Raw genomic sequence first — 20890 nt, 5'->3', positions numbered from 1 at the left:
TTCATAAAAGCTTTGTATGGTTTATTCAGTAAAGCTAGCGTAAATACATCGCAATAAATATGATAATTGAAAATTCAAATACTTTCACATCGCCATAAATAAATGGAAAAAAAGTAATACAATTCTAGGTATAAAAATAATAATTAAATACGCTAGTTAGATATTGCAGCCTTCTTACTCTCACTGTATTATGCAAAACGCTCCATAAAAAGTACCGGTTTTGTGTACAATAACACTACTATCGCATCCGCCCAAAACCACCATTATCGCACCATCACAAAACGGAGATCTGTCGAGTTAGCTTTATTTCGTGGCTACTTGAGGATGCCTTTTGTCACGAGCTGACTCTGCACGAAGTCTTGGTACTTCACTCGTCCATCGTTGTTGGTGTCCAGCTCTGTGACCTTGGCCGTAATCTCGTCATCGACCTCGACTCCCATGTCCGCAAATCCCTGTAAAATTTGTTCCCTTGTCGCTCTCCCGTCTTTGTTGTCATCAAACTTAAAGAAAATATTTCGTAGCCGAGATGTTCTGAAAAGCGAAGAGTAACATTACTTTTTCTGTATCCGCCCATACGACTTCGGTGAAAAGGTTTCTAATACAGAGCATCAGTTGTTTTATTTGACAACACCGATTTCTGGTTAAACGTGACTTTACAACATAGAGCGTCATTTGAGGAATTGTCCATACGATCTCGCCGCCATACGTAACGTTTCTCAAAAACATAATTTAAATGTTTCGTGACTTTTCAACTTTGGACGATATTAGAACAGATCCGAGTCTCTCTGTTGCCACGCAGCTTGCCCGAGAAAGCCATATATGGCTGCAAACAATCCGGTCTCTGGTGTGTCCCAATATTTTCCCAGAGAGCTACGGGGCCACAGGTAAATTTCGGGTACAGTTCTCTTACACCCTACCTTGTCTTTAGAGTTAGCATATTTTGATAGTTCCTGGTTGTGGCAAGTTAGCTCAAGTATCAGGAAAGGTTGTATGCATGTATATGGTCATTATTAAGTTACTGTACATAGCAATGAAAGAGAGAACAATCTTGAGATCAAACGGAGATTGAATCCGAGTTCTGTGATTACAGAGAGTTATGAATTATAAGTTTATAAAAACATAAATGAGCTCTGATAAGTATTGTGTACAATGTGTATATACTGTTTCATACCCGGCTTTGACCTCTGGACGGTTCATAGCATTGTAGAATTCATCAATCGTGATGTAGCCATCTCCTTCCGTGTTGATAGACTTCAACAGCGACTACAAAACAAAACAGTGGTCAGATACAAAACAGTGGTCAGATACAGAACTGGTCAGATACAAAACGGTGGTCAGGAACAAAACGGTGGTCATATACAAAACAGTGGTCAGAAACAAAACGGTGGTCAGATACAAAACAGTGGTCAGATACAAAACGGTGGTCAGGAAGAAAACAATGGTCAGGAAGAAAACAGTGGTCAGGTACAAAACGGTGGTCAGGTACAAAACGGTGGTCAGGAACAAAACAGTGGTCAGATACAAAATGGTGGTCAGATACAAAACAATGGTCAGATACAAAACGGTGGTCAGGAACAAAACAGTGGTCAGATACAAAACGGTGGTCAGATACAAAACAGTGGTCAGATACAAAACAATGGTCAGATACAAAACGGTGTTCAGGAACAAAACAGTGGTCAGATACAAAACAATGGTCAGATACAAAACAATGGTCAGGAACAAAACGGTGGTCAGATACAAAACAGTGGTCAGATACAAAACAATGGTCAGCTACAAAACAGTGGTCAGATACAAAACGGTGGTCACGAACAAAACAGTGGTCAGATACAAAACAGTGGTCATATACAAAACAGTGGTCAAATACAAATACAAAACGGTGGTCAGGAACAAAACGGTGGTCAGATACAAAACTGGTCAGAAACAAAACAGTGGTCAGTTACAAAAAGAATTTTAACACATTCCTTCAAATATTAATACACAGTCATATAGCAATTTAGAACAAATGATTTTCCCATAATGTACAATTTGCCAAAATTTTAATTAAATTTCTTATCGAAATAATATAAACGGTTTTCACGAGTATCTTAAGCTTGTAGATATATCACCAGTATTCTAACAGACCGTGATGAGTATACCAGAATTCTAATCGACAGCTCCAGTGAAATAATTTTAGCGGTCCCTGCGTGATATCTATTTATAAATTGAGTGGTTCCCGCGTGTCTATTGTACCTTAATCAGAATTATGATTATAGGTGATATTGAATTGCCTAAAATTTTAGAATTATTTTTTTCGCACCACAAATCACCACCCTCCATTAGAAACTGACAGGTAAAATATTTTATGTTTTTTTTTTGTAACGAATCAAAAATTGCAGACGAATTCCATTATATATAAGAATGCAGCGTTTTGTCAAACATTAGAAAAGAGTACGTGCGGAGTAGGTACTACACAAGGCCGAATGCTGTTAAATTTCATGAAATTATGTCAACCAGGAAGGTTTAAGTACTTACAAAACTTTGTATGTTTATCTAAAAAAATATATGAGTTAGTATGTCCCCCTTAACACACTGAAACCTGCGGAAGCCGATAGGTGCCAGGGTACAGAATTTATGCATGGTGGCTGCCAATTTTAAAAACGATTTACTTCATATTGCTGAGTGATTATTTTTGAAAGATTTAGAACAGTACCCAAACATGTAACATCGTTTTTCAAAGTGTATAGGGACAGTCAGAGGAAAATTGCCTTCTAAAATTGTTTACAAGCAGAAAAAGAACCTAAAAATTTCTCTTTTGCCCAAACTTCATACTCCTAAATTGGAGGGAGGGGGTTCTGTTCGTCCTTCAATTCATCAGTTCATTCATTATATATTACATTTTACCATTCGTTGCTATCACCAAAAGAGTGGGGTGGGGGCCAATCCGCCAATTAATCTTATTGCACATTTGAAAATAGCTTAGTTTACGTAACGAACTAACAGAAAATGAACGTTGTCAAAAAGTGGAGTGTCAGCGCCCAGGATCTATGTGCCTGAGTGTCAGCGCCCAGGATCTATGTGCCTGAGTGTCAGCGCCCAGGATCTATGTGCCTGAGTGTCAGCGCCCAGGATCTATGTGCCTGAGTGTCAGCGCCCAGGATCTATGTGCCTGAGTGTCAGCCCCCAGGATCTATGTGCCTGATACAAAAAGTGGAGTGTCAGCCCCCAGGATCTATGTGCCTGATACAAAAAGTGGAGTGTCAGCCCCCAGGATCTATGTGCCTGATACAAAAAGTGGAGTGTCAGCCCCCAGGATCTATGTGCCTGATACAAAAAGTGGAGTGTCAGCCCCCAGGATCTATGTGCCTGATACAAAAAGTGGAGTGTCAGCCCCCAGGATCTATGTGCCTGATACGTTGGGATATTAAGTACACAAAAATTTGCTCGTGTGCGAATCTGTCGACATTTGATATTGTGAACATTTATATAAATTTGTAAATTAACAACACAATTGAACAAGAGGCCCAGGGGCCTTATAGGTTACCTGAGTATCATGTAACAACCTTCCAATGTTTGAATTAGGTTTGTGTTTAAATATAAGAATTTTACTTTTGGATGGAAGAAACATTGAATAGCTATGTGGTCAGCCCCGCCTTTGCACCAGAACCCCTGACCCAGGGGCCATAAATTTCAGTTTTGAAAGAAGCATCCTTGATCATCATTATCATACTATTAGTTTGTCTACTTAATACCCAGCAGTAGAGGAGAAGATTTTCAAAGAAAGAAAATGCATTTTCACTATATGATCAATAGGGCCCCACCCTAATACCAGAACCCCTGACCCAGGGGCCATGAATTTCACAATTTTGAAAGAGGCATCCTTCCTCATCATAACCATGCTATTGGTTTGTCTACTTAATACCCAAGGACAGAAAAGAAGATTTTCAAAGAAATAATGCATTTTCACTATATGACTTATAGAGCCCCACCCTAGCACCAGAACCCCTGATCCAGGGGCCATGAATTTCACAATTTTTAACAAGAGGTACTGTGAGCAATGCTCACTAAGAATACCCCCCGCTTACCCCAATCTCCCAAAGGGTGTTGGTAATAGGTATAAACTACCTCTTTTCTGAGTGTTGCTACTTCGATTTCCAGTGCGCATGACCTTTGGACCCCAAAATCGATAGGGAACATCTTCATCCCATGGGTAGTCCATATGTATGATATGGTGACTGTAGGTGGAAAGGATAACGCTTTAGAGCCCGGAAACCATATTGCTACTTCAATGTCCAGTGCGCGTGACCTTTGACCTTTTGACCCCAAAATCGATGGGGATCATCTTCATCCCATGGGTAGTCCATCTATATGATATGGTGACTGTAGGTGGAAAGGATAACACTTTAGAGCCCGGAAACTATATTGCTACTTTGATGTCCAGTGTGCTTGACCTTTGACCTTTTGACCCCAAAATCGATAGGGAACATCTTCATCCCATGGGTAGTCCATATATATCATATGGTGACGGTAGGAGGAAAGGATAATGCTTTAGAGCCCGGAAACCATTGCGTCTACAGACGGACGGACGGACAGACGGACAACCCGATTCCAGTATACCCCCCCCCCCCCCCACAACTTGTTGCGGGGGGTATAAAGAGGCATCCTTGCTCATCATTACCATGCTATTAGTTTGTCTACTTAATACCCAGAGACAGAGAAGATTTTCAAAGAATTTCTACATTTTCACTATATGACCAATAGAGCCCCACCCTAACACAAGAACCCCTGCCCCAGGGGCCATGAATTTCACAATTTTGGTAGAGGGCTCAACGCTCATTATAATTATGCCCACAGTTTGGCTTCTTGATGTCCAGGAGTAAAGAAGATTTTTTAAAATTACACTCATTTTGATGGTTTTTGCCCCACCCCTCAGGCCCCAGGGGGGCAGGGACCACGAATTTCACAATTTTTGTTCCCCTCCACCCACAGATGCTATATGCCAAAATTGGTTCAGGGGTTTCAGAGAAGAAGCTGAAAATGTTCAAATGTTAACGCACGACGCACGACGAACGACGACGGACAAAAACAGATAGCAATAGGTCACCTGAATGAATTCAGGTGACCTAAAAACAATAAAGCTCTTAATTGAATATCACATACATATTATTAAGTGTTGGAGAGGGAGATTACAGGGATTGCACCCCTTTCACTGAGAGAGAGAGAGAGAGAGAGAGAGAGAGAGAGAGAGAGAGAGAGAGAGAGAGAGAGAATTGAATAACTGTCGGCCGCCATATAAATTAAGTAGCGGCCGCCAGTTAATTTATATAGTGGTCGCCAGATAAATTAACTGGCGGCCGCCAGATAATAAATGACGACCGCCAGTTAAATTAATTAAGTGGCGGCCGCTACATAGATTAAGTGGCAGCCGCCAGTTAATTTACATGGCGACCGCCAGTTAAATTAAGTGGCGGCCGCCACATGAATTAAGTGGCGGCCGCCAGTTAAATGAATATGAATTATATACCCTGACACCTATCGGCTTCCGTAGAAACCTATCTTTTGTAAATACCTTCTCACTACATATATATTGTGTATTTGTATATACTCTGACCTATTCCTTTTTAATTTACAGTCTCATGTATTTTACAGCATTTTGGAATAGTTCGAGTCAATCCGAAAATAAGACTTAATCTAATTCAGAGGCCTTATTCTGCAAAACGCAAAAATGTCCATGACGATAAAGGTGGGTGTACTAACAACTGATGTAAATATTTCAAAAGAACCGGAACGAATTCTGGTACACGTTATCTGTGGTTATTGATTGTTTGTTCCATGTCGTCGTTTTGTTACTTCGGGGCGAAAAAAAAACCCCGACAATTTGCGTCTTTTCGCCTTGAACGAACGATGGGGGCAATAGAGTGAAAAGACATTCACATTTTGGCAAAAAGACGACCCGTAATTTAGTGAGCAAACAAACAAAACCACAAAAAACAACAACAACAACCGGCGCCTATGTATTTTTTCTTTGGCACCAGATCCCATCAGGGAGATACCACTGTTGAGTGGCACCTACATTCATGTCATTTAGACCGGAAAAGTTAGATACGAGTCTACTCTAGGGATCTGGTGACCCGACAAAGGTGCTTGTGTTGGTCATTCGGCACTGCGACTAGTCAGACGACATCAAGGGGTCAAAAACGACTCGTGCTCAAAGAGAAAATCCTATTTTTGGCGCAAAGCACCCTACTTATACCCCAGTCATTTAATCTCGCAGAACTGAATAGAGACCTACTTAGCGGTATGGAGCCCAGACATGGCTGCTATCTTGACCCTTTTGACACCGAACTCCGTCCGAACACTGAAAATATAGTCTCCATGCACCTAAAGTGTCATCTGTTCTACTTGGAATACCAGTCGTCTTACTTCTGTTAGACCCCTATCAAACAGTCTCATACAGTACATTATAGGGCCTGTTGAGCACCTTTGCGTCCGAACTTACAGCAATTTTATTCTCCCGTTCTAAGTCACAAGTCCGGTAAGAAGTTTTGTGTGCTAAATCCTCCCGAAATACCGCCAGTGACACAGGTTCATGTTTCATTGTGAACTCTAATTGCAATTTAATATTTGGTACCCTAAAATGTTTCTGGAACGAGCAGACAAAATCTTAGAGGTCGCAAATTAACGTGGGGAAAAGATAGGGTAAAAAAACAACCCTTGCAATGGTAGCTCGCCATTTCTATGTGCGGATTGCTATAGGTATATTTTCGTCTGAATATTATCGTCATTTCGGGGCAAAAAGAAGACAAAATACTAATTTACGTCCTGTCTTCTTCTCTTTCTGTCATCTTCAGGGCCGTAAATTACATGGAGGCGGAGGAGGCAGCTGCCTCCTCCAACTTTTGAGCCAAAAAAAATTAAAATTTAAAGTTCATTAGAATTTATGTTGTTTCCAATAACTAAGAACATGATACCTCCCTTAAAAAGCATTCCAAATCTTTCTTTTAGAATGAGTTAGTCAAGTAACATCTTAGAAGGCCCTAGACTCAAGGATTTTGCACGAAACGTGTTCAGTGTGCACAAAATGTGCTCAGCGTCTGGGGGCCTGGGCGGCCCCCAGACCCCCGCCTAATTTCCTGCCTCCTCCAAATTGAAGGTTAATTTACGGCCCTGATCTCTTCACCCTGAAATAACGAAAAAAATCACAACGACACAAACGAGCCACCATAGCAATCGGATACGTACATCCACTTTCCACTTCTCTCCATACCCCAGGAACATCATCAGCTTGACGAACTCTGCCGTGGTCAGCTTCCCGCGGTTTTCTCTGTCCATAGCAGTAAACTCCGCCTTAAAGTACAGCTTCTCGTAGTCCGCGGGGTCTGGCCCTTCCCCCTTCTTAACTTCATCTTTGGCCGCTGAACATTTACTGCAAAACGAGAAACATTTTACTAAGAACAGAATGCACGCCCCCTTTTAGTTGCGGAACTATCTCTGGGAAAGAATTGGATATATAACACCCCCTCCTCCCATCGTCGGAAACCCATGGAGAGAGGAACGAAGCGTAATCTACCGTGGGTTTCTGACGATGCCCGTCCTCCGAGAGCTACAGTTTTCGATATATATCGCAATCACAGGCTGGTCATCAATATGGATTGATTGATTGTATACTGTTTATCCCAATTCACCTTTGAATTAGAACGCGGGCTTAGGCTGATATAGTATTGCGTTGTGTGACGACACAATTGAATCTGTTTGTAATACAATTGCGAAATGCAACAGAAACTCTCATTGGTCCATGTGTATAAGTCCGCCCAAATTCCCTTATACGACCCATAAACTCACAGCTTTTGATGATTTCGTTCGTTGACGTAGCCATGTTAGGTAGCCAGTCAATGCGTATTCGAATCCCGGTTCATTTCCATACTAGCACAATAGCGTCTAGATGTGAACTAATACCCCACAAATATTTTAAATAATAAATTATCCCAGTTCCATTAAATGATAATTATTCAAATAGCTAAACTCACGGCAATGCGGCTTTCATTAGTCTGGGCCGGTCTCCATCTCTGCCACACGAGTGTTAAGGACCATAATGGGCTTATGTAGCATTATCGATAACCAAGAGCTTATTTTACCTTTACAAAAAATTATATTTTTAATTTCTATTAATTATTCGTGTTGATAATAAATGAAGAGCGAATACATAACTTACAACCAATTTTATGAATAGATACTAATAGCAACAGAGTTCGAATTGACTGGCTACCTAACATGGCTACCTCAACAAACGAAATCATTTGAAGCTGCAAGTTTTTGGGTCGTGTGTGGCTTTAATGAATATTTGAAGGTATGTTTGAACACAAATATAGTAGGAAAATATGTTAGGATTTTTTAATTATTGAATGAGACAGCAACACAAGAATACACCGATATCTAGGCCTCAACCGTACACAGCTTTTTATGCCCCGTAAATCGAAGGTTTTTACAAGAGGTGGATCTGTAGCTCTCTGTTCCGTCACAATATTTTTTCAGAGAGCTTCGAAGGACCTCCCCTTTTAGTCACCTCTTACGACAAGCAAGGGGTACTGAGGACCTAGTCTAATCCCCACGGGATTCATTATTATGGAATGTACATTGTATATGTATAATTAATCAGTACTAAAGAAAAGGTGTTTAGCTTTTTGCCCATTTCTTACATCATTGGGTGATTATTTTACAGCATTGTCATGGTTTTGGGAGTAGTTACAAAATTTATCAGTGTTTCTTCTATTTTCTCTCATGCAGGCAGTGCATGCATTCAGTTCCAAAATAAAATTACATGGCAGCTTGTTAGTCATCGTTAATAATCCACGGGTGCTTTCAATCGATTCTCCTTAGGGGAAGCTAGTGGACTCAAAACAGTCGTCTGCCGTCTGCGACGATGCATGTTAGTGTGCTAAGTTGGACCAGAAAAAAACGCCTTCAATCTCTCTCTCTCTCTCTCTCTCTCTCTCTCTCTCTCATTAATTTGTTTATTCTTTTTTTATAAATCATTATCAATTTTATCTTATAAATCATCATTTTATATTTCCGATGCCTATCTAATCTAAACGTCATATGCACGTCTCGCTAACCACTTCGTTTTAATTAAAAATTTAACATTTTCTACAGATATCGTGTTTCATTGATTTATCGCACCTCACAGATGACACGGAGTGTATCATTATTGTAGCGAGAACCTTCGATTTTATCAGTAAAGTTATGCTTTTTGTTTCTGTATTTTTTTATGCGGGGGTAGGTCCGTTTAAAATGTGAACCTAAGTTTCACTATGTCAGTATATTTGTACGAAAGAACTAATGTGAATCAGGTATGCGATTAAACATCAAAGAAACAGACAACGTAAAATTTGGACAAACTGGAGCTTTATGAGGTCTTCCCACTTTGATTAAGCATGCCCTAAGAAAAAAATGCATGATGTCATTTTTCTTCATTAATGCACTTTCAAGGTGATCACTATTCACTTATGCATGAGGGGAAAAAATCAGAGTTTCTGGTCCTAATATGCAACAGTGAAACATCGCAATAACAGTCATTGATTTCCCTATAAGCGCGCGATTTTATGTAGAATGCTTTCTGCTTTTGTTGTGCAGATCTATTCTCATACCTTATTAGGGATTCATAGCATCATCACAAACACAGACATTGTTACGCTTTTCACAATAAAACTACTACAAAATGTAGCAACGATATTTTAATTTGTTAGTAAAAATTCAAAATTTACGAAATAATAGTCTACCAATCTTCATTTACTTGGCATTCAAACAGTAACGAAGAAGAAACAATCTTCATGCAAGAAAGATACTGCACATGCACACACGCGCGCTCTCCCTCCCCCACGTTACCTACCCCTCGATGTTCTGATATTTAGACTTCTTTCCTCCCATTGATACTAGCGCCCCATGTAAACCAGTCACTCGCGCAGCTGCGTCCCCAAACCAGTACGCTCAATAGGCCCGTCACGCCTCGCATCACAAGCATAGTATGCAATCATACATAACAGAGCAATATCCATTCACCACGAGGCTGATACAGCGACAGGGGTTTTTAATGTATCAATCAAATTTATCATTCTCCTAAGGAGTAGAGGCTTCCTTGTACTCAATTGATAAAAAAAAAAACAACATAACTATTCAGAATTCATTATTTTTTCTTATTCTGAGTTATTTTGCAAATATGTTTTTGTTTTTTTTTCCAAAAATCTTTTGAATTGATATTCTGATTTGAGTTGATGATGAACCAAGGTTATCATAAAATCTCTGATTTTCGATAAATATGGAAATTATACTTAACATGTAAATATGTTTGATCAATACATCCTCTCGTACAAGCTGTTGTTGAGGTAGTGCGCGTGTTATATTATTTATCAACAAAAGTTTAGGATTTCATTTGCTAACATAACAGAAAATATGCAATACATAAAAAAAATAATGAAATGAAAAGTTTGGTCACGAATCATTTGATCGAGGAATCAAGAGAAGTCTCAAAAAGGAAAAAAGAAAGAAAAAAGTTCCTTAACAATAATGTCAGTTCTTTAATACAAGCTTTGTGGGCTTTCGGTATTGAGCATAAAAAAAAGAATAAAATAAATTGCGAAATTCTGACGATCAAATAATAAATCTAAAAAGATCTATGAAATAGCATTTAAATTCAAGCGAGAGCCACGGAGTGTTCGGATTAAGGTTATAAAAACGTGAACGCAACATAGAGATATGGTGAAAATTTGAAGAAAGCTTCTAAAACAAATTAACCAAAAACAATGAAATGAAATGTTGAAGAGATTTAATAGCACAGAAAAGGATGCAATACAAGAAAAAAGTCGTGCATTGAACGAGAGAAGGTAAACACAGAGTACGTACGACAGTGAATCACGCTTTCCACTCGCCATTGTCGCCCGACTTACAACTGACACGATGTTAGAAAAGAAAACGGCTCACATGACGTGAAGTCACGTGACAAGGAAACTAACGATGTTTACCATATGTATAAATGTAAATATAACAGGACCTTAAAAATTGATTGTATGTAGTAACGTGCATATTACATTTATATGGACCCTGCTATCAGATATGTTTGCCATTAATCTATCGTTTTTTAACCTTAAGCAAAGTCTCTCAAACAATGTTGTACAATGAGTAAAGTTAAAAGAGATAGAGCATCTTTGTTTGGCGCTTTGATACCGACTGTGAAAATATAAAGCACATTTGTTTGGTATTGCAACATCTTCGTAACTTCCCGTCAGAAAGAACACGGACTAGGCCATATAAGTACTGATATCTTCCTCGTGATTTAACCAGGGACACGTTGATTAGATTCAATCAGTGAAAAAGTTAATTACATGTATACTATTTTGAATTTTTCTGTTTTAATGAGAACACGACTTAGTCAATAGTATAGACCTCATCAGAAGTGCAGTGTCGATACTGAGAGAGTTCATGTACATTATTCACTAGACTAAGGACAATTGCAACATTAAGTTAAATTGCAAAATCGTTAATAAGATTAGGAGCGGCGCACTGGTCAAGTATAAAAGGATAACAAGAGAATTTGCAAAGCATCAAATATGCAGCTAACGTTTTAAGCATTTTAAAACTTTTTTCAAGGACATATACATAGGCATCTTATATTTAGAAATGGAAAACGTTTGCCTGGATTTTTCTTTAGTTAAGTATAAGAACACTTGTGTGTTTTTTATACGCCCGTCGATAGACGGCATGTATCATGTTATAGCATTGTCCCTCCGGCTGGCTAGCTGTCCGAGGTCATGTTTTCTGGACATTTTTCCATAACGGATGCATGTACAGCTTTTGAATTTGGTCACAAATTCTCCCTCAAAAAGCGTAAGAGTGAGTAAAATTTAGCCACAATCTTTCTCTTGAAGAAAAACGTCCGTGTGTCAGTCCAAAGTCATGTTTCCCGGACTTTTTCCGTAACGGATGAATATACAGCGTTGAAATGTGGTCCTCAAGAAGCAGAAGAGTGAGTTTGTATTTCAGCTGGATTGGTACACCGTGACATACTTTAAGGATAAAAGTAGGTCAAACAGTTTTCCGGACTTTCTTCATTACAAATACATATATTGCCCTGAAATTTAGTTACAAGGTTTCTCTCGGACGAATACAAGTTGAGTTTGCATTTCAGTAGGACTGATGCACCATAAGTAGGTCAAACAGTTTTCCAGACTTTTTTTTAGTCATGGATACAGATATTGCCCTGAAATTTTGTCACAACCTCCCTCTCTGAGAAATGAATAGTCAGTTCACATTTCAACTTGATTGGTGTTTCTTGACATTCTTTAGGACTAAAAGTAGGTCAAAAAGTTTCCTAAACTTTTTATCATGATGGATGCAGATATTTTGCAACCTCCCTCTCCGAGAAATACATAATCGTTTCACATGTCAGATGGATTGGTAACACCATGACCCATTTTAAGGCTTTTCTATTCAGAATGTGTGTTGTATCAATTTAGAGTGCATACAGTGCTTAAAGGTTGAATTTCACTTTCCAACGGGCGTATATTTTAACATATTATTTGAAGAAAAGTGTTAAAATAACACTGATAAATGCAGATGTTTGAGGAGCTTTTATTAGTTGTTATGGTAATGCGAAAAGAAGCTGAAGAAAAATCAAATGTTGGATCTCACGTGCTGATACTCCAGATCTACATGTATATCACGAGACGTGCATATTATATCACGAGAGGGGTATATTATATCACGAGACGTGCATATTGCTTTGCGCCTGTTGGCCGGTCGGTACGTCCGTATGTCGGTCGGTCAGTCGGTAGATCACATGTTGTCCGCTCAATATCTTGAGAACCATCCACTTGATCGTAATGATCTTTCATATGTGGGTCGTTTATGAGTAAAAGAGGACCTCTATCGATTTTCAGATGAAAAGGTCAAGGGTCAATCCACTCTGGACATAGGAAGACACAGGCCACTCAATATTTTGAGAACCCTTTGTTTGGCAGACATCAAACTTGGTACACTGGTACATCCTTAAACGTATATGACCCCTATTGATTTTGAGGTCATATGGTCAAAGGTCAAGGGTCAAGCTGGATACAGGAATATACCTTGAGGACCCTTTGCTTGACAGATAGATATCAAACTTGGTACACTGGTACATCTTGAGGAGAAGATGAGCCCCTATTAATTTTTGGTCAAAGGTCAATGGTCAAACTGGATATAGGAATATATTGACCGCTCAATGTCTAGAGAACCCTTTGCTTGACATACATCAAACTTGGTACACTGGTGCATATTAAGGAGAAGATGACCCCTATTGGTTTTGAGGACACATGGTCAAAGATCAAACTGGACCTAGGAATATACTGTCCGCTCAATATCTTGAGAAACCTTTGCTTGACAGACATTAAACTTGACACACTGGTACATGAAAGGTGAAGATAACGAACAATGAACAATCTCATAACTCCTATAAGCAATAAAAAATAGATTACTTAGATTAATGATAACAGCGTTTCTTCTTTCTTAACAATAAATACAACTGTACTAGAATATACATTTAATTGTCTATATTGCTTTCTTTAATCTGTATGAGAGTGTGAGTAAAAGGTGTATATGTATATGATTTGAAAATGATGAAAACAATAATAATAATAAAAAATTACAGAGCTGGGCCAACACGGACCCCTGGATATTCCAGAGGTGGGATCAGGTGCCTAGGAGGAGTAAGCATCCCCTGTCGACCGGTACATCTGAAGGAGTAGATGACCCCCATTGATTTTAAAGTCACCTGGTCAAAGGCCAAAGGTTAAAATGGACGTAGTAATATATTATCTCCTATATTTTAAGAATTATTTGCTTGATTGACACCAAACTTGGTACACTGGTACAGCATAAGGAGTAGATGACCCCTATTGATTGTTAGGTCACATGGTCAATCCACTCCGGACATAGGAAAATATTGTCTGCTCAATATTTTGAAATGGTTTGGCACTACTATCAATTAAATGATGCATGTGTATAACCCTTTTCAATTTTGCACCAGGGGGCATAAATGTTTTACAAACATTTCTTGTTTATTTATCAATCAATACCTGTACACGTATAAAAAGTGGCTTTTATATCTAACACACTGCCAGTCTGAGGAGTACGTCTGCCAGTCTGAGGAGTACGTCTGTCAGTCTGAGAGTCTGAGGAGTACGTCTGTCAGTCTGAGTAGTACGTCTGCCAGTCTGAGGAGTACGTCTGTCAGTCTGAGGAGTATGTTTGCCAGTCTGAGGAGTGCGTCTGCCAGTCTGGCAGTCTGAGGAGTGCGTCTGCCAGTCTGAGGAGTGTGTCTGCCAGTCTGAGGAGTGCGTCTGCCAGTCTGAGGAGTGCATCTGCCAGTCTGAGGAGTGCGTCTGCCAGTCTGGGAGTTTGAGGAGTACGTCTGCTAGTCTGAGTAGTACGTCTGCCAGTCTGGGAGTCTGAGGAGTACGTCTGCTAGTCTGAGGAGTACGTCTGCCAGTCTGAGGAGTACGTCTGCCAGTCTGAGGAGAACGTCTTTAAACAATCAATGAGTAATAAATTAATTTGATACGTAGAGCAATTAAGAGTTGTGTTTAGAACTCTTTAAATATCTTTGATTCAGAACTTTCAATTATGTAAACTTGGTAAATACCTATATAAATGTTCATCTATTAGATGCAAGGTGAAGATAACGAACAGTGATCAATCTCATAACTCCTACAAGCAATACAAAATAGATAGTTGGGCAAACACGGACCCCTGGACACACCAGAGGTGGGATCAGGTGCCTAGGAGGAGTAAGCATCTCAGTTATTATAAGATTATCCTCAGTATCTATCCTGCCCACGTACATCAGTATGATATATTATGTTCTGTTACTATTTCATTGTATAATTTGTTGTTGTATATACTTTATACCTATGAACTGTATGGTTCTTGGTCAATAAACAATACAAAACAATACGTGTTATTATTAAGGGACTATTATATCGAAACAATAAAAACCATGGATACGCACGTTCTAACACCATCAGAGCGGCCGATGATAAGTTACGGGACAAGACCATGTAATATAACGTAGATTTCCCACTAGTACAGAAAAGTGCGCGGAAAACGATCATTGTAAAAATGGAGTACAGTTTCGGTATTGATTTTAGTTATGATATATTCTTTATCATAAATCTTCACAGCAAATGTTAGTTGTTAATGGTTTATATTGACCAAGCTGGTGGCAAATTCGAATGAGAAATCAAACTGACATTAATCATACTAAAAAGAAATACTCACCAACATTTATTTCCCATAATCGGTTTTGACATAAGGAAATTTGAATTCGTTAAAAATAGAGGTGATATAATGGGTGTGCGGCGTCCCTGGAGATGACTACGACGAATGTTCAGCAGCCCGATACTGCTGCCTGATTGCATGTTACACTGGTAACAGCTGGACGGGGAGGAATATTATACAGCAGCGTCAACTTCATCTTTACCATGCATCAAAAGAAGTTTTATTTTAGCTAAAATACAGTAACATGATTTAGTATACGAATACATGGAGCAAAGTTATTGATCAATATTATCACACCTGCCCGTGACTGATATACCTTTATCAACAACTTTCGGATTACATGTACTATATAGTACTTTCCACGTGACCCTTAGTATCACATTCTACATTGTATACTGTATTTCAGTTGTCGTCTTATTTACTTGCTGACACATATTGTAATTATTTTTATTTATAAAGTATGACTCACCCATTAGATTAGAAGATTCCGTGACTAAACAGCACAGATTTATACGGTGTAGCCTAGTGAAAGAGACACACAACCAATGAACCTCAAAAACGGTGTAACCGGCAAAAGAGCATCAGTACCGGACCAATGACGCCGAAAACGGTGTAACCGGCAAAAAGACAATCAGTACCGGACCAATGAAGCCGAAAACGGTGTAACCGGCAAAAAGAGCATCAGTACCGGACCAATGAAGCCGAAAACGGTGTAACCGGCAAAAAGAGCATCAGTACCGGACCAATGAAGCCGAAAACGGTGTAACCGGCAAAAAGAGCATCAGTACCAGACCAATGAAGCCGAAAACGGTGTAACCGGCAAAAAGAGCAACAGTACCGGACCAATGAAGCCGAAAACGGTGTAACCGGCAAAAAGAGCATCAGTACCAGACCAATGAAGCCGAAAACGGTGTAACCGGCAAAAAGAGCAACAGTACCGGACCATTGAAGCCGAAAACGGTGTAACCGACAAAAATAGCAACAGTACCGGACCAATAAACCCAAATACGGTGTGACTCGCAGAAAGAGCAGCACAACCGGAGCAATGAACCCAAATACGATGTGACCATAGGCGCCTGGTTCATGGATATTGCACTATAAACTATATGTAAACAATGAAGGAAATTCGAACCACGAATAAAAATTTCTCTCCGATCTATGGTGTCTCTTTTTACATTTTGTTATGTGTCAGGAAGCTTGCCAACATGTACCACAGAACATTACTTTATCCACGTTTTCAACCTCTACCTTTCCTTTGTAGACTTTGAGAAAGCCTTCGACAGTGTGCATAGGGATACGCTATGGAAGATCATGAAAAGTCACGGAATCCCATCAAAACTCATAAGAATTATCAAAGCCATGTATAATCAGAGTGATTGTATTGTGCAAACGGGGAATGGACTAACAAAGTGGTTTCAAGTAACGTCGGGAGTGAAACAAGGGTGTAACATGTCAGGATTCCTATTTCTCCTGGTAATAGACTGGATTATGAGAACAGCTACAGCACAAAACAACACAGGCATAAAATGGAAATACGTTAGAAGACCTTGACTTTGCTGATGACATTGCCCTTATATCAAGCAGCAGACAGCAGATACAAAGACTGACAGCGTTAATGAAATAGCAGGAGGTGCTGGACTTAAGATCAACACCCGTGAAACGTAAATGATGAAAATAAATCCAACATCAAGCGCACCAGTAACTATGAATGGGAAAGGTCTGGAAGAAGCTCATAGATTCATATATATCGGTGCAACGGTCAGCAAAAGTGGTGGGGCTACAGAGGACATGAAAAGGAGAATAGGGCTTGCCAGGATTGCGTTTAACAAGCTTAGCAAAATCTGGAGAGACAGCCACCTTTGAAGAAAGACCAAATTGAAAATATTTAGATCAAATGTTGTATCAGTCTTGTTATACGGGTCAGAGACATGAAAAGTTACAAAGGGAGATGAAAAAAAATTAAACATATTCCGTCATTCATTCCTGAGAAGGATATTTAAAATATATTGGCCGGAGAAGATCGATAACATCAATTTGAGGAAAAGAGCAGAGATGGATAAGATCAGTGTCTTAGTGAGAGTCAGAAGATGGACCTGAATTGGGCATATATTGAGAACAGATGCACTAACAACTGCAGAATGGCATTAACATGGACACCTGAAGGTAGAAGGAAAAGAGGTCGGCCAAAGGAAACGTGGAGAAGAGGGAGAGAGAAAGAGAGCAGCTAGGGTTTAGACACTGGACTGAAACAACAAGAGTTGCACAAGACAGGTAAAACTGGCAAATGCGCGTTAGAGACCCTATTCTCCAGGAGGAGAGATGGAACTAAGTCAAGTCATTTCACAGAAAGGAATTGCTTCAGAGAATGAAGTCATGAAATACACGGACAGTAATTCAGAGAAAAGAATTGCTTCAGAGAATGGAATCATGAAATACAAGGACAGTATTTCAGAGAAAGAAATTGCTTCAGAGAATGGAATCATGAAATACAAAGGCAGCATTTCAGAGAAAGGAATTACTTCAGAGAATGAAATCATGAAATACAAAAGCAGCATTTCAGAGAAAGGAATTGTTTCAGAGAATGGAATCATGAAATACAAGAACAGTATTTCTGAGAAAGGAATTGCTTCAGAGAATGGAATCATGAAATACAAGGACAGTATTTCTGAAAAAGGAATTGCTTCAGAGACTGGAATCGTGAGATACAAGGTCAGTATTTCTGAGAAAGGAATTGTTAAAGAGAATGGAATCTTGAGATACAAGGGCAGTGTTTGATGAGATGAATTGTTTTGGAGGATAGAGTCATGAAATACTAGGGCAATATTTCAGATTTTCATTGAATTTCATGGTTGGAATAGAAAGTTGTGTGAATGATTTCATTACACGACAAAAAAGTCACAGAGAAATTCATTATAGCTCAAAATTATCATTTGCCAAATTTTTCAGATCTTTGACATGAAAACCAAGATGCAGATATATTATGTTAGGGTTGGCAACATTTTGTTCCTAGCAAGTTCTCTCAGTGAATAAAGTTTGAGAAAAATCAATTATCATACATTGTACCTAATATATGCAGGAAACTGAAGAATGATTTCCAGCTAGTGACAAATATCTGCCATATAACTTAACGTATTTTAAGAGTTCAGATTATATCTTGATACCTCTTCTACAGGATGAAGGTTACGTAGCTTGCAACTCCCGTTCTGTTCTACTGTAGTTAACTGTTACATGCGGGGGTCTTATGGAGTATTGTATGCCATTCCAGAACTAGTCTATGTTACTGTGTCTGTCACACACACACACACACTACCCAATCTGGCAAGCCATTCCACTCACTCATTTACTACCCTCAAGCCAAATGATTACTTTCTGATATTTAAGAGACAGTGTCTCTTTGCCAGCTTCTTGTGTGTTTAAAAAAAAACTTTTTGTTTAAACAAATCTCAAAAAGACAATACTCATGCAGCAGTTCCACGGTCTTTATGATAAGTCTTATCGTTGATGTCATCCAGTAAACATGACAATCTATGACCGGGATATTGGAATAATAAGTTATTATATATACTTTAGTCGTAGATAGTCTTCGTATAAAGCTCAATTGCCAACAGCTCAATAATATTTGAGAGACACCACGTACCAGCCGCCATTCGTAGACTGATCATCTGGATTAAAGGTCACCCTCTAGTCATAGCGACCCCAAGACTGATCATCTGGATTAAAGGTCATCCTCTAGTCATAGCGACTCCAAGACCGGTCATCTGGATTAAAGGTCATCCTCTAGTCATAGCGACTCCAAGACCGGTCATCTGGATTAAAGGTCACCCTCTAGTCATAGCGACTCCAAGACCGGTCATCTGGATTAAAGGTCACCCTCTAGTCATAGCGACTCCAAGACTGGTCATCTGGATTAAAGGTCACCCTCTAGTCATAGCGACTCCAAGACTGGTCATCTGGATTAAAGGTCATCCTCTAGTCATAGCGACTCCAAGACTGGTCATCTGGATTAAAGGTCACCTTCTAGTCATAGCGACTCCGAGACTTTTGAATTTGTATTTCAAAACTACAATCAATTTTGAGATTTGTTAACTTTATAAAACCCAATATTATACACAGATAACATGCATCCTACTGAAACTACTTCCTACCACGATATTTGTCTTGGTGACCTTGACCCTAAAACAAGTTTCATTGTTTTGTCGTCATAGTGCCAGTCTCTGTTTTGCAGTTTTAATTTCAGTTTTAAAAGGTATCAAAATCAAACTAATGTGTTACAGACATACGGACGGAAAGACCCAAATTAATAAACAAATCGACGGTCAGATATGTTACTAGATATAGCTTGTGCTATGATGGTATTTCTCTAGTCTGCGAAGTACGGGTTATCTAAAGTAAGTTTTGATTTGGATGAAAAAAAAGGCTTTAATGTTGATTTTTCTACCATTTCTTGAGTGCTGATGCAAAACGTTTAAAGACCGCCCCCCTTCTCTCGTTTCATGTTTACCCTGGTTGTACACAAATTATAAACAAACTTGGCAGTGCCTGGATATAGACCATCTCACACTTAATCCACCTATGTGTTCTTGTTCGTCGTCTTCTTTCAACTATAGTACACATGGACATGGCATTACTGGTGATGTTGATATAGTTGAAAATGAGGACCTTAAATCACTTATTCTAAAAGGTCCTAAATACAGAGAACCTCGGTCTTTCAATTGGCGACAGAACTTCATTTCTATTATGAATTCTGTCAAGGATTAAGCCAGACGATGGACTAAATATGAAAAAGAAGAACTTGATACATTGTCCAAATGGATTCAAAGTATCCGAGGAATATTAAAATCCCACATTAGACACATCAAAACAAAGGTACGTACCATCTTTCCTTCTGAGTTTAGTAAACCAGAAGTGATAAAAGAATTATATAGGTTACATGAGGAATATGTTCTGGTTCCAGCTGACAAGGCTTGTAACAACATTGTCTTTGTTTGTAAGGCTCATCATTACAACTGTATATTAAACGAACTTGGCATTAATTCCATGTTTGGTAATCGTACTTAATACTCCAACTGCCCTTTCAAAAGATGAAATTCTTCAAAACATTCCTTCAGATTTAGACACATTTAATATCTCAGTCAATGGGTCGGATGAATATGAGCTACCGTACCTATACTAGATTCCTAAACAATGACCCTTACAAACAATGATACTTTGCAGGATCCAGTAAGTGCTCTACCAAGCCCCTATCTTTGCTCCTCACGAAAACATTACCAACTCTGAAGGAGAACCTTCAAACTTAGTGTGCGACTACATATGCCAGATATTGGTGTAAATCAAATATGGATTAAAACAATTATACAGAAATTTTAGTAAACTAGAAATCTCAAAGCTTTCCTCAAATCAACAACATCAAAACGTATTACTTTTCAACACTTTACACGACCATTCCTCACGATAAATTAAAGACTAGACCTTTTGACATTATAGACAGTTGCTTCTTCAACAAAAATGAAAAGCAAAAATATTTGGTGATCAGTAATCCTAAAATTTACGTTGTTAAACACCACTCTGATTCCATGCACAAGTACTTTGAAGTTTAAATCAAAGATATGCT

The 20890-nt window shown here is 39.0% G+C and overlaps 1 protein-coding gene across 3 annotated transcripts; it reads right to left on the bottom strand.

Annotated features, from left to right (window-relative positions):
* Positions 1 to 6: 6 nt before the first annotated feature.
* LOC125648310 (calmodulin-4-like) lies at positions 7 to 15415 on the bottom strand. Of its 3 annotated transcripts, none has more exons than XM_048875294.2 (4): positions 15280 to 15415; positions 7219 to 7402; positions 1172 to 1263; positions 7 to 531 (listed from the first exon to the last, which is right to left on the bottom strand). In XM_048875294.2, exons 1-4 carry the CDS (start codon positions 15309 to 15311, stop codon positions 315 to 317), a joined length of 525 nt encoding a protein of 174 aa, XP_048731251.1. In that variant the 5' UTR covers positions 15312 to 15415; the 3' UTR covers positions 7 to 314. The 3 variants fall into 3 exon arrangements, with proteins under 3 accessions (XP_048731251.1, XP_048731253.1, XP_048731252.1); XM_048875296.2 differs by lacking the exon at positions 15280 to 15415 and adding an exon at positions 10873 to 10966; XM_048875295.2 differs by lacking the exon at positions 15280 to 15415 and adding an exon at positions 9863 to 10056.
* Between the last annotated feature and the right edge of the window lie 5475 nt (positions 15416 to 20890).

Source organism: Ostrea edulis, chromosome 6 (assembly GCF_947568905.1).
Source record: "Ostrea edulis chromosome 6, xbOstEdul1.1, whole genome shotgun sequence".
NCBI classification, from domain to species: domain Eukaryota; kingdom Metazoa; phylum Mollusca; class Bivalvia; order Ostreida; family Ostreidae; genus Ostrea; species Ostrea edulis.
Note: the sequence above shows the minus strand (reverse complement) of the source record. Positions and strands in the feature narration are given on the sequence as shown.

What these genes read in the sequence shown, in the direction of transcription:
- LOC125648310 (XM_048875295.2), bottom strand. Translation starts at nt 9,900, where the DNA reads ATGGGAGGAAAGAAGTCTAAATATCAGAACATCGAGGG. An exon ending in AAATATCAGAACATCGAGGG is followed by an intron (nt 7,403 to 9,862) that starts GTAGGTAACGTG and finishes CTCGTTTTGCAG; the next exon opens with TAAATGTTCAGCGGCCAAAG. An exon ending in CGTCCAGAGGTCAAAGCCGG is followed by an intron (nt 532 to 1,171) that starts GTATGAAACAGT and finishes TTCGCTTTTCAG; the next exon opens with AACATCTCGGCTACGAAATA.